The following is a 14682-nucleotide window of genomic DNA, read 5'->3' on the forward strand; positions in this document are numbered from 1 at the left end:
GGCACGTGTTTTGCCATCAGCAAGTCTCACCATGTAGTGTCTGTAGCTGAATTGGTCTCCCTACCAATTTCTAAGCAGCGTAATTTTCTTACGTTTTTATCACTAACTTGAACTCCTATTCCTACCTGCAGGGTTTCGATCTGGTGTATACAGTTGGTCTTTGTCTCGAGAGGGATAACTTAAAGCACTTTGACTTACTTGAGTCTTCTCTCCATGGACATGGCGCAAATGTTCCTCCACCTCCTGTCTAGGCTGCGGGTAGCATGCTGGATGGAGTCACACTCCGTGTCAGTGGCACAGGCGTCACAGTCATGCAGCAGAACCTCACACAGGTTCAACACTGAGGCCACACCAGTGCTGCGCTTCTCTATATCTCTCTGCAGATCCTGAAGAGAAGAAAAAAGAACAAACAGTTTCAGTGTTTATAAATAAAAAAGTTACATCTTTAGTAACAGACATTTAAGTGCATTAATATGTTTCTTATCAAGATTTACTAAATGATGTAAAATGAATGTTTTCATACAGTACAAATCTCAACAGTGAAGCATTTGAATCACTGTTATTCAAATAAGATATTGTATATAGTTTTCGTAATTTTTTTCTCAATAATAGTCAACATACATGAGACAACTGACACAAGCATCACTCATTACCAAATATCCACCATTAACTAAAGTAATAATTTACTAGGTCTTAGTTATCATGTTTCTACTATGCAACTCTTTCTGCTTTCCTCATATTAGTAGCACCATTTTTTGTTTCTAGGTTTTTTCTTTATAGAGTAACAAAGAAGATAACTAGCATGTTACGCAAGATATTGTAAAAAGGGAAAAACTTTTCACAATCATAACTAATAAGCTGGATGTACTTACAACAGACAAATGAAAAAAATCTTATTTAGAGCCAAGATTTATTTCTTATAAACGTTAATATGATTAAAAAAAAAAAAACCCCAAACATATAAATATATTGCGTAGTTCACATGTAAGTTTACTTAAATATTTTTAACAGTACAATATATACTGTATAAAAATAATACAGAAATGTTTCCACTTTGAGCTGTTACCGGTATTTTAATATACTATAATACTAATATTACAATTAATATTACAATCTACTAGTGTTTTCACTCAATCTGTGCTTTTGTGCCATTTGATAATGCATTCTGGAATATTACATTGTCATGTGCAATGATCAGTATGCAAGTATTATTTTAACTAAAAGAGAAGCAAAAACCCAACTGAACGTGACAATTTATCACAATTGTGCAGACTAACTGGTTAAAACAATTCCTTTAATAGGGATTATTTTAATCAAACATTTTTTAATATTTTATAAAATAGTGAGGGTTTTTAAAATGTACATAAAGTAATCCAAAACATTTATAGGGATCGGGAGTGTACAACAAAGGTTTGTTGTGTTTGTGTACATGCACAAACCCTGTCTTTAGGGCCTCCTTGGCTAGCTGTATTAGAGTTGTGTTTGTTTTACGAGTTCCTTACCTGCTGTTCATTGAGTTTCCTCTGTATCTCGCTGGAATCGCTGGTCTCATAGACAATGGGTTTGGAAAGCTCTGTTTCAATATGAGCCAGCCACGATCTCAGATTACTCATATTCTTATCCAGCTGCTGAACAGTAGCCAGGGTCTCCCTCAGCTTGTTCACCCTGCAATTAAGGTAAGGAGGGGAGATTTTAATAAGCTAATATATTACCTCCACCTTTTTTATGATGAAGAACTATATAATCACTACCCTTAATTTCACAAGGATAGTTTAGAAAAGCAGAGTATTTAACAGATTTTAAAGCCCAGTACATATGCAATGTCTTTGTCTTATGAAGCCCAGTATACACACAATGAAAATGTTATTCAACATTTGTTTTGTAAGTTTAGGTGTTAGATTTGAAATGATAACTGTTCAGCTATATAAACTGCTCGAGTTGTTGTTGATGATTTCGCTAATTGGGGCTTACATCTGAAATAACCTGTATAATGAAAATTACCTGCCTCTGTTCATAGTAATATCACCACATTAATTGCATGCGTGTGTTGCCACACTCCTAAGCATTACTGTGTGGTTAGACATGTTCCAATTCAACAAAACCTGAAGCATAAGCCAGATGAGCAGCTAACAGTATTAACATTTAGGTTTTACAGTAATAATCAAGTACAAACCATCATAGATAAGTAATTGACATATACACACACACACAGAGATTTATATATATATATATATATATATATATATATATATATATATATATATATATATACACACACACATATATATATATATACACACACACACACACACACACACTGAACAAAAGGGGACACTCTTGTAAACAAGTCTGATAACTCAATGCGCAAACATTTAGTTTAAAAACAGTAGCACATAAATCACTGAATCTTATTATGACTGTCATTCGAATTGTCTTATTTCATTTCACTGTGACTGTGATTCACTGTAGTACACTTAATTTCATCACTATCGGATGTACATTGCTCCATTAGTGCACTGTTTTACAAGAAAAAAATAGATGAACAGAAGTACTGTGTAATGCTCAAGTGCATATGGTATAAATTATACTTTCAACAGCCCGAGTTTTGGTAAAAGCCTGTCATGTCATCTTTTGCTGGCTGAACTTGATCTCATGCTTTCTTTACTGAGAACATCAAGTGAAGGACACTTCAAAATATAAGAGAGTACACTTAAAATATTTTGTTACTGACTGACTACATGCTTTTTAAAACGTCTCTTTCCATTATAACATGAACATCTGACTGCAATTAAGTTTTTTAATGTTCAGTAAGTACATAAAATTAAATTTCCATGTCGTTTTTTGGATCTTTTAGACTTGCCTAGGTTTTTTTTTTGGTTTTTCAACATATTTCCCCTAGTTATAGCTGTTGAAGGCCTTCGCTATTAATGTAATCTTTGATTTTTGCAAACCCAGAAAATTGACACGAAAACTTAGTGTAACTTAAATGTTTATACACAAGATTGGACGGCTCACTTCACATTACAATTTATCAGAAAACAAATGTACATGACTCCTTCAAAAGTTTATAAATGTTTGCAAATAACTGTAGTTATTGTAATCTACTGTATGAATATATACAGTTTCTGGAATGTAAGCAAATGCATTTCTGTACTGTACCTCAGGGATTTCTAATTTAATTCCCAATGTGTAACGGGCTTGACGAATTTATAATGTGTGTGTAAATTTAGAAAGTCTAATGCAGCACACAGTATTACAGTCGAAGGTGAGCGACCCTAAAAAAGAACGGAAACAAGTATGTCATTGTTCCATCTCATACTATATTACAACATCAAACTAGAAGACTGTCCTTACTTTCAAAGAATAACCAAATTAAGCTTGCTACATACATACATACTCAAGGTAACATTATTTTAAATAAAACCACACTATTCATTAGTCTTTGGGTTTTTTTTTTTTTTTTTTTTTTTTTTTTTGAGTCAGTACTGTAAATACAATGACATTTCAACACAAACTAGCACGTTTCAACCTGCTGCAGCTACTCTATGTCCAACAGCATGACAGTTAACATGACTCATTTTGCAAAGCACCATGCCATAATGTACTGCATCCCACTAGCAATAGAAAGTACTGCCTTATTAAAAAAAAAAAGAGGGTATAAACCCTCCAAAAATTATAGCCTGCCTGGATACATCGCAGTGACAGTGTGGAAGATCCGAGTCTGCATCGCGGCAACCTGCCATTGTTTCTATTCTGAAGTCCAGCACCATGGAGCTCAGGTTAAGAGAACTGGAATCTCAGCAAACTTTTGGATCCACAGGCAGATTATTCCCACAAGCCAAGGCAGTCAACTTCCACAATGACTTGTTAATGACACTCTGAATTGAATTATTGGAGGCAGCCCACGAGTGACAAGTGTTCACATTTCTAAATCAAACTTACATTCATCAGCATGTGCTGGCGAGCTGGCCTTCCAGGAATGTCAGAGCGAAAAGTGGGCTGAGAGATAAAGCTCCCAATAACAGGAGTAAGCCGTATGTCCCAGAAAGAGCCTAAATAAAAGGACTCCTGAATAAACACTATGACTGCCTTCTGAATTTTAACTCAACAAAGCTCCAGTTCTCTGGCTGTGGGAATGGCTTTCCACAGCCATTCCCTGGAAAGACAGGCCAGTGACAGTAAACACAACAGCCAATATAGTGCAGCTGTTTCACTTAGCTCACTTCCACTCCACAGCAGCAAAGGAAAAACAATGCTATGATGGCAGGCCTCCTCACAGATTATTAGCACTGCGTTGACACAAGACCCCCTCTGTCAGGGAAAAAGTAGGGTTTATGAAACGTTTTTCTTTTTTATCATAAAGCCATTTTCATCTGTTTTTTTTTTCTGTTTAGATATTGTCATATAACTTTTTAACTATAAGGGTTCCATGTAAAAAGTAACGGCAGGTCATTTTTTTAAACACATTTTATAATTGTATGGTGTGTGTGTGTGTGTGTGTGTATATATATATATATATATATATATATATATATATATATAATATATATATATATATATATCCCAAATAATACATATTCACATTCCCAAAGTAAACAGCTGCTCAAAAACATAACAATTAAAACTACCGCAGTAGCAAGATTCTCTCTACCCCACATGTACATATACACAGTAATATTCAGAAATAGCACATTAGAAATATTTTAGTGTTTTTTTTTTTTAATAGATGGATTCACTCACCAGCCTCTTAGTGTGATTTCTGTGCCTGCCTTGTAGATGCAAGTTTTTTAATCCAGGGATGAATTTCAGACAAGGACACTTGGAGCATATTTCCAATGCTCAGCCTGTTTCGGTATTTAGGTTTAGTTGCAGTCATTGCTGAAAATCCACTTTCGGAAAGGTAAGTAGTATGAAATGGGAATAAGGTTTTGACTGCCAGTTTACTGAGTTGTGGGTATTCTGTATTTACTTTGATCCAATGTCTGCCTGTCATTGCGGCCGCTCCGTCAGTGCAAATTCCAATGCAGCGGTCCCACCAGATTCCATGTCCTGTCACAAACTCGTTTAGAACTCGAAAAATTTCAGCACCAGTTGTATTTTGTGTCATTTCTTCACAGCAAAGTACATCTTCGTGAAATGCTACTTCATATGCATAGCGCACATAAACAATAAGAACCGCAGCACTAGACTCATCCAACTGAATTGCAAACCAGCCTGACTCTTTTACTCTCTCTGTCAGTTGCCATTCAATACCTTCTGCAACGTCAGTTATTCTACGTGAGACAGTATCGTTTGACAGAGGAATGCCACTGGCTTTTTTGGCAGCTGTATCACCCAAGACTTCACGACAGGCATCTATTACTGAAGGCATTATTAATTCTTCACCGATTGTAAATGGTGACTTGCATTTGGCTATGCGAAGGGCCGGCAGATATGATGCTTTTAACATACCTTAATTTGTTGTTGTGGCACCATGCAGTAATTTCTGATGAGACGTCACTTCATCTCGCTTACGTTTGACACATTCGACTGGCTTTTCTTTTAAGTTTGGATGTTTGGTTTCCAAGTGACGAATCATTTTCGAAGGTTTCATAGCTTCGTTGCTTTGAATCACACCACAAACAACACATTGCGGTTTTGGGCATTCTTCATCCCTGCTTGCAATAAACCCATACTTTATATTGGCAGCGTCGTATTTTCGGTTGAAGGCAGAGCATTTCCCGGTCTTTTCCAAGCCTTCTTCCCTTTCACTGCATTCCTCATCACACTCCTCGTCTCTATTAAGTTTCCCTGAACTTTTACTAGTTCCAAAAAACCGATCCAAAGGCCCTTGCTAACCGCTCTCTATTACACAGTACTGTACTCTTTTTCTGTTGAAAGTTTGCGCGCCAGCATCTTTACGTTCAATAAAGACCCGGAGCGGAGCTCATGGAGTTGAACCGCTTTACTTTGAGCAGCGAGTAGGACTTTGTGAAATTCCACTCACACGTAGTAAATATTAATATCCTGAGTCTGATTTTTTTTTCCCCTTATTTTTTTAAATACCTTAACAAAAAAAAAAAAAAAACTTAACAATAAAATCTTACACCGACCGGCAAAGTGGCTGCCACGGACCAGTTGTTGAGAACGTCTATACTGCAATACATTACAAAACAGGCTAGGTCAAAGACATAATGAAAAGACCAATAATATTAGACCATATATTTTTTAAATGTTAGCAATTAAAATGTGGAAAAAAGGCTAAATCCCAATCAGATGCAATGCAAGTAACACATGCCAGGCCACTGGAAGGATGCAGGACTGTATCCTTCTAGCAATCTAATTTGTACAATAATTACAGCACTCCCTGCAGCATACTTAGAGACATGATATAGAGATATGATTAGAGACATCGTGGCATACATTCGTCATATTCTTAAGAGCCTGCATTCCCAACCTGGATCCAATGAGGTCCAGAAGATGCTGCCAGCGGTCGTTGACCTTGGTGAGTTTGTACTCAATCTCAGCCGCTTTGCTCTCATGACTGGCCTTAGCAAGCCTGTCACCCATCTGCTGCAGCTGGACTTTGTTTTCCTGGGCCACAGAGATCTCCTCTTGATAGTCCTGCAGGACAAGCAAGAAAAGTTAGTTAGAGACAAAGCTGGCCTATTTCTTTGAGGACAGGACACTCTAAATGAATGTACTATACCAGTTATATCTGTATTGTCCATAATCGCTTAACTTTAACTTTAACGTTAATTTTCTAGTGTTAATCTCTGATGATACAGAACGACCCCAGTAGTTTTGAAGTTCTGCCTTTTTCTGTAATGTTATCAAATCCTCCCCCTTCTAAGCATCTGATGTTGTGTTTACAAACAGGAGAAAAAACATGCTTGTTTTCAGATTTTGTAAAATACCCTTTAAGGATCGTGATCATATGGAAGTGTCATACTGGGCCTGTGATCGGGTAAACACGATAAAAAAAAAAAAAATGCTTAATTTATTTGACTTTGCAGTACAGCTTGTTAATGGATATCACTGGATAATAGTGGAGGGATTGAATTTCACTGCCTGCTTGTTTGTTTATTTTTCCATGTGACGTTACTGAGACAGGCATTTCATTTTTAAAAGGGCGGAGACAGTGTCAGCAGCAAGCAGAAACTAAACATCACATCTGTCTGTCTCGTGTTTTAATATACAGTATATGTTTTTACAACATTTATACATATCAAGAAACAAGTGGATATAAGCAGATACTTTCGATACTTTCATTAACTTAATTGATCAGGTACGTTTTTTTCCCCTTATTACCAATAATAATGGAATGAAGAACTATTATTTTATTAATAAATATTTATTTTGAGTAAATAGAGAGTTGTGTCCATTATTGCTTATAAAGACCATAAGAATATATTATGGTATTGCAATCACTTATGTGAAACAGTGTCTTGTAATTTGCCCAAACATCAATATTTTTCAACAAAACTTTCAGGAAGTATTGTAGGTCCCTCAGGTCATAGAATAACACGTTTCTATACATATATCCCTAAGCAGAATAAATAATACAAAAACACTTTCAATCTTGATGAAAGATTTGATGGTTTTTGGAGTACTTTATAATGTTCCATAGAGTGTTCTGAAAAAAGGACACCAATTCCAAGATCCTATTGTAAAAAATAAGATTTTTAGTGAATTTGTATGGAAAGAGTCAAAATACAGCTAAAAAAAAAAAGGTCCTGGCAGAGCATCCCACTAAAAAACGCTTGGTCCTTAAAGGGATAAATGTAATAGCGGGAGATTCATATACAGTAAAATGATGAAAACATACATGTCATGCTATCATAGAACATAAGCTCATCAAAACTGGTTCATAGGACTAAATCCAATATACTAAACTCTTTTTTTTTTTATAACCCTGCAGTGCAAATCTTAAAGCAATGCAGTGGGAAATGACAGGGAAAGGAGTGTGACAGGCGGCGCTTTAGTTACCTTTCTGAGTTTTTCGATCATCTCCTCAATGCTGATGTCACCATTTTGAGAAACCTTGCCCTCCATCTGAGTCAGCCACTCGCACAGTTCCTTGTTCTTCTCGTTGAACACCCCCCACTCGTTCAGCTTCTCACTCACTTGCTGCCGGCGTAAGGAGAGCTGCAGCAGACAAAGCACACAAGATGCAAACAAACAGTCAGTTCCATGCACCAGTACTCACAATGTACAGTTCCATGTAAACACATGCCCCATGGGTAAACTCACTCTACAAGCTTTCAGATTGAAACTGTGTTGAGATGCATGGCTATGTACCTTGTGTACCCAAATGTATTAAATGATATTTGTTACCTTATTTTTTCATGTTCAATAAAAATAAATGCATGACTCACTATTATTTTTATAGTATGCACAGTATATTAAATCATGCACTTAATAATACAGTACTAAAGGCCAGTTTAGACTGCTTTTAATTTACATTCACTTAATAAAAACAAGAACAAAACACAGCATGGATCAACACACACGACCCCCAAGATTTTGAAGTGCGTGCTTGAAAGTTAACACTAATCACAGCTGGCAGCATGCTCCAGGAGTCGTACTCTAAACCACTTTATTAAACTCAAAAGCTGCTGTTGTACTGTGTATAGATCATGTTAGTTCAGCACTAAGGTTTATGGTAGTGGCTAGGAAGAAAAAGAGAAAAAGGAAAAAAAGATGACACACAAATGGCCATACAACAAATGTGTCGCAAATGAAAACATTCTTGTTTTACAGTAAGATATACGTGTGGTACTATACTTCATATGTGCTACATCCAATGGAGGATTACAACTACATTTTGAGATGGGCAGCATCCTGCATCTGTATCTACCTGGCAACAAGAACAGTTTGTTTCTAATTAAATCCTGTATCACAAATATAAAAGCCCATTATTCGCAAAATAAATAAACACCTACATAAACAAACACTTCAGAAACTTGATACATACTTTTGCCAAATGCTTCTTCTGCAGATCAAACTAAAGGTACGTCTGCATCGTCAAGACTGACTTAAAATGGCAGCTGTCTTACTGTTTTGTTGTTCCAAAATCTAATGTAACTGCTGAAAAGGTATCAGACCACAGACAAGGACAAAACTGACTCAACCTGCCTGTGTGATTTAACGCATAAACATTATTACTGTAAACTAAATGAAACCAAAAGGAAGATAATTCACTTAGAAGTGAAACAATGTCCAACTGTTACTCTGTCAAAATCAAATTTCTGCTTAACAAACCAAATAACCTCCAACATTAAATTATCATTTAACAACAATCCAACATCTAAAATGCAAAACATTGCTGTACTGCTGTATTATCAGTTCTTCTCAGTGATCCACATTGTAATTTAAAAGGTATAGAAGGTTGTACCTGCTCTGATTCTTCTTCATAGTGTCTGTAACTAAACCTTCCAAAGTAACAAAGTATCTGCAGGTTTCCTGTGGTTTACCGGTCTCACTCATCACATACCGGAAACGTACAACCAAAGGAGTTGTGCTTTTACAAGCTTACATGTATTTGCATACATATTTCTTTAACACCACAAGCTTACATCTTATATCTGATCAGTTTGTTCATAATTGGTTAGAACATTATCAAACCCATTACATTTTCAGAATACTGTAGATATATATATATATATAAAGTAGAGTAAAAAAGCCATACAAATCTTTAGAAATATGTTAACTTTAGAATTCTATAGATGGGAATGTTATAGAAATCTGCAAAGATCTGCTGACTAGAAGTTTCGTATTGTTACAGAACATACTAAAGACACATCCTGCCTTTTTACGTATACTGTGGATTATACAAATGCCAACCGATATCTTTTCTTCTAGTGGTTTGGAAATATCTCTGGTTCAAATGCTTTTTTTGTGTTTGGGTTACTTATGTTTTGCAGGTATTTACAGTTAAGCAATACTCAACCTAAAGTCAACACATATGGGGGATGGGGTTGAGCCATTTTGGATATTATCAATAAATGCTGTCTAGGTTATTGAGTTTACCTTGCATTGTTAGCAAAATTACTCTACATATGGGTTCTAACAGCCATTCAAAGAACTAGTTTACTAGATGATAAATCACATTATTCACATTTTGCATTGTGTTGCTGGCTGAATTTGCTCTAGAAAACATCCTTTAAATAGCAAGTTTATCAAGTCCTGATATTACCTGATGGCAGAGCTCCTCCCACTGTCTGTGCAGCAGCTCAATGCGCTCCTGTAGCACTGACAGGTCATCAGCACTGATGTAGCTTGACAGGGACTCCTTCAGCAGGGAGAGGTGAGCGAGGTCTTCCGTCCAGCCATCAACGGTGTTCTCTAACTCCTACACACACAAAAAAAGAAACAAGTTATAAATATGGTAAATGCACTTCTAGCAGGTATTTTTTTTTACTGCTCCCTTTATTTTAAAATAACTCTGTTATGTGTAAAATATAGCTGGCAGTAAACAGTGTTATCTGGCAAAGTCTGAAGGCGGTAAATTGTTCCTTGTATGTGTAACTTGCTATTAAAAAAAAAAATAATAATAATAATACATATAATTATATATGCAATATATAATTATATGAAACACCAGACCTAAAATAAGTATGTTGACATTTCTAACATATCTAAAGTAGTTAATTGTACTGTTTTCCAAAAACAATAGAATAAAAACAATCCTGTACGAATCAATTACTAGCAAAACATATAACAGCATATAAATAAATACAGCTTCACCTTCATTTTTTGGCCCAGCATGTTGGATTAAACACAGTTTTACTGTATTTGGCAGTTACAAACTGGAGAATAAGAGCAACTTGATTACGCAACGTTGCCTAAGGCAACCTCTGTAATTTTTTTAACTTCATATAACTGGGGAATGGGAAAGAGCTTGGCGACTCAGTGGACTGGCAAAGAGATAAGAGGCTCTATACTGTACTTCCAGTCCAATCTTGTTCAGTTTTCTAGGCCATTGGCATTACATCTATTGGCCTCAGCCTAGGACAGTAAACAGTGCAACACAATTTTACAGACATGTAGGCTAAAATACTATTTCCTAAGTATAAGCTGGGGGACTTTTTACTGTATGCGCCCTAGATAATATCATACCTACTCTCATAAGTGTCATGGTTAATCACTGTTTACATGAAATAACTTTGTTACAGATAATAAACGCTGACATTCTTTTGAAAAATAATAGCAATATTTAACATCCCAGTGCCACTATTTCTAAGTAAAAAAAACAAAAAAAAGAAAACTATAAAATCCTGAAGTCTTAAAGGGGAAGTTTTTTTTTTTTTTTTTAACCACAACACCTGGTTATGATTTTGCACATCTCTAATGTTAATTAAACATTCATTTAAAAAAAATGAAAGAAAGAAATAAAGCTGCAGCGAACGCAGGCGACACTTGGCTTTACCTTGCAGCGGATCTGTTCAGTGTGCAGCTCATCGTGATGGTCTGGCAGGGGCTGGGAAAGCTTCCTCTTGAAGGCTCTCAGCTTCTCCAGCGAGTCTCCGATCCCCTTCTCACATCTCTCCCAGTCCTAACGCAGTGAACATTGTGAGCATGACTTTCACAGCATCACAGCTTAAAGAGAGCACTTTCAGATCCAGCAGTAGAAGCAGAAACTTTGCTCAGTATTTCTCAGAGTCCACCCAGATTCCTTATCTAGTATTCATGAGACAACGCGGCAGCAAGACATATATCTGAATTTGCCTTGTCGCTGCTTTAAAAGGTTGCTCAGAGAGAATATGCAGGATTCAGCAATATCGATTTATGCAGTTCAACCCTTACTGACCTACTACTGACTAATTTTTTTTCAGCTGCATTTAAAACACTCAAAGTGCTATATCTTTAAACTGTATTACACATTATGTGTTAAAATGGTTTTATAAGGAGTGGTAACATTGAAAAGTAAGAAATACTTCACATATTTACAATCTGTGTCAAAAGGAATTAGCATATACATACAAAAATTAGCCTTGAGCCTGCTACTGTAGAAAGTTGGCATTGAACCCTACACAGGGCTGACACAAGCTCAATTGAAATCTAAAATAAGCACCACAGGCCACACAGACCACCCGCTCCTAAATCTTGGTGAGAAAAAAAAAATCACAATGGAAACTCAGCATGCAGGTATGGGAATAGACAGAAAAGTTTGAAACGTTAACGAGGCCTGTGTGTGGGGTATGGCACCATGGTAAACGTAGACAATTATTTTGCAGTAAACCAAACTGTGCTATATTAGGGGGGTGGGAGTGGGTGTAGGGGTACATTTCTGATTTGATAATAACCAGAAAGGTACAGGATTGTTTGGCTGTGAATACAGGAGACAAGGATTTACACTGATTAATAATCCAATTGTTAGTAATTAAGCAGTTTTGCCAGGGGACTTAACAATGAAACTTGATTTTTGATTATTCAGTGAATCAAGTCCTTTTGACACTGTGGACCTATCTGGCCCCAGCACCAATGCTACTATACTATATATATATATATATATATATATATATATATATATATATATATATATATATATATATATATATATATATAGACACACACACACACACACACACACACACACACACATATAAATACACTGACTTATTACACAAAGATCTGCACAGAAACATTTGAAGGAAAGGATATCTACAATAAAAGGTCCACGTTACAAAGGATCCAACAAATAAAAAGATAGTACAGCTACAAAAAGGAAGGACAAAGTTGCAAAAAAGGGTCAGTACAATATAGATGTGATATAAAAAGTTTACACTATACACAATAACCACTGTGCGCTCACCTTTACTCAAATTAAAAGCAGGAATTCAAGTTCTCTGCCACATTGAGTTCCATCACCTTAAAACAGCCTCCACTGAAACAGCTGACCGTTTGCATAGACCGTTTTTTTCTATTAAAGACTTTGATAAACGTATGATAAATATATCAAATTAGGTACAGTATCTCCTTTGAACAAAAATAGGTTTTAGAGACTTTGTCGTCTTAGGCAAGAACATTTCTAGGGTTTAGATAACCTACACTGAGTAAGGCTGCCAGCTCTCTCTTGTGCTCGTCCAGGTGGATGTGGGCTGCTTTCCAGCGATCCTGGATCTCTGTGAGCTCGGCCTGCAGCGCTGCCTCCGCTTCGCTGTCAGCTGACAGTAGCAGCAGCTTCCCAGCCTCCACCGTCAGGATATAGCTGCCCTGCTGCCGCTGGAGGACCTTCTCTTTCAGCTACAACACAAAACAACGTTAAGACCCTCTCAGTTTCTTGAAACGCAGGCAGGGTTTATATGTTTATCAAAGAGGAATGTAAAAAAACAAACAAAAGCAATAACTGTGGCTTAATGCTCCTCCCCTATTAATATTTTTATTTTCCTATTTAATATGTGAATGAGGAAGGAGGGGGCCACTACCTATCACATCACTCTTTAAATGCTGCTAGATACAACAAGCCCATCTTAAATTTGATATCATCCACATTCCTAGTATTTAATTTAATTTACTTGTTTAATATTCTGTTATGACTATATAATTTGCTATTGTTGTTTCTGTTTAGCAGGGAAGCATATTAGTGTTGGGTTGTGCATAATAGCTTATTAATAGTTAAATATGGATTTTTCAGGGTTAGTATAAAATCTAAAATATATGGCTATGTAAGAACTGAAAACCCTTTAACCTGCACATTTAGGGGCACTCCCTAATAAAAGCTGAATCTCAAAACAATAATTGTGTGACTATAGTAATTGTTACAGCTGAGTATAATGGTATTTAAAACAAGATTCATTTATCCGACTTTTTACATATCCACCCTTACTCTAGTCCCATCGCAGTCGGATACGCGATGGATTACTGTAGTTAGTAAGCATGGCAAATAATGATCTAAACAAAAGTAGATACTAAAATAGATAATCATACAGAAAACATGTAATTTGATATTCCACATTAAATTAAATATAAAGTGCCAGAAGGTTAAACAGAAGCCAGGAGTGGGGTGTTGATATCTACCTGAACCTCATCCAGCATTGCTCTGGCCTGCTGCACTGATACTGGCACTTCGTCCGGCTCGCCAACTTCCTGGTAAGACACCTCAACCAGCCACTTGCGCAGCTTCTCTGCCATCTCCCTGTAGCGCTGCCACTGGCGGATCAGACTGTCGATGATCCCCCTCCTCTGCTGTGCCCGGCGGATCACACCTTGCCACTGGTTACTCAGCAGAGCCAGCTTCAGATTAAACTCACCCCTGAACGAAACAAACAAAACAACAGCTCTCATCTATCAAGACATTCGGATGCTATTTGAAACATTCAGGGCTATTTATTCGTGTTTACACTTTGAGTTACTAGGTATATTTCCACACCTAAAGGAACTAAGACAGCATCACAAATGTGGCAGATCCCCCTGTCTGAATTTGGAGAACACAGCAACTGTTTTCTGGCAGGATAATTACTCCAACTGTCAGAAACCCCTGAGTGGCTGCTTTCTATGATTTTCCCATGGTATAAGCAGTATTTTACCTCTCATCCACTTGCCCCTGTTCCAGGAGGTGCTGTCCGTCACTGATGATAGAGTGCAGGATCTGTTGCCGACTAAACATCTCAGCCTGGAACAACTGCAGGAATAGAATATGGATAATAGAACCGTAGAATATTTTCTTTATGCTGTGCTCCAGCGCCACCACAGGACTGG

General features: G+C 36.7%; 1 protein-coding gene across 1 annotated transcript in view; it reads right to left on the bottom strand.

Moving 5' to 3' along the window:
* The window catches only part of LOC121316402 (nesprin-1-like), a 161502-nt gene that overhangs the window by 21114 nt on the left and 125706 nt on the right, over positions 1-14682 (bottom strand). The window contains exons 121-129 of the mRNA XM_041251476.1: positions 14511-14605; positions 14002-14236; positions 13033-13227; positions 11411-11536; positions 10178-10333; positions 7969-8127; positions 6437-6603; positions 1503-1665; positions 199-386 (exon numbers count right to left, since the gene is read on the bottom strand). Coding sequence (XP_041107410.1) covers positions 199-386; positions 1503-1665; positions 6437-6603; positions 7969-8127; positions 10178-10333; positions 11411-11536; positions 13033-13227; positions 14002-14236; positions 14511-14605 — 1484 coding nt within the window. The remainder of the gene's footprint in view (positions 1-198; positions 387-1502; positions 1666-6436; positions 6604-7968; positions 8128-10177; positions 10334-11410; positions 11537-13032; positions 13228-14001; positions 14237-14510; positions 14606-14682) is intronic.

The sequence above is a fragment of the Polyodon spathula genome, chromosome 5 (assembly GCF_017654505.1).
Source record: "Polyodon spathula isolate WHYD16114869_AA chromosome 5, ASM1765450v1, whole genome shotgun sequence".
Lineage (NCBI taxonomy): Eukaryota > Metazoa > Chordata > Actinopteri > Acipenseriformes > Polyodontidae > Polyodon > Polyodon spathula.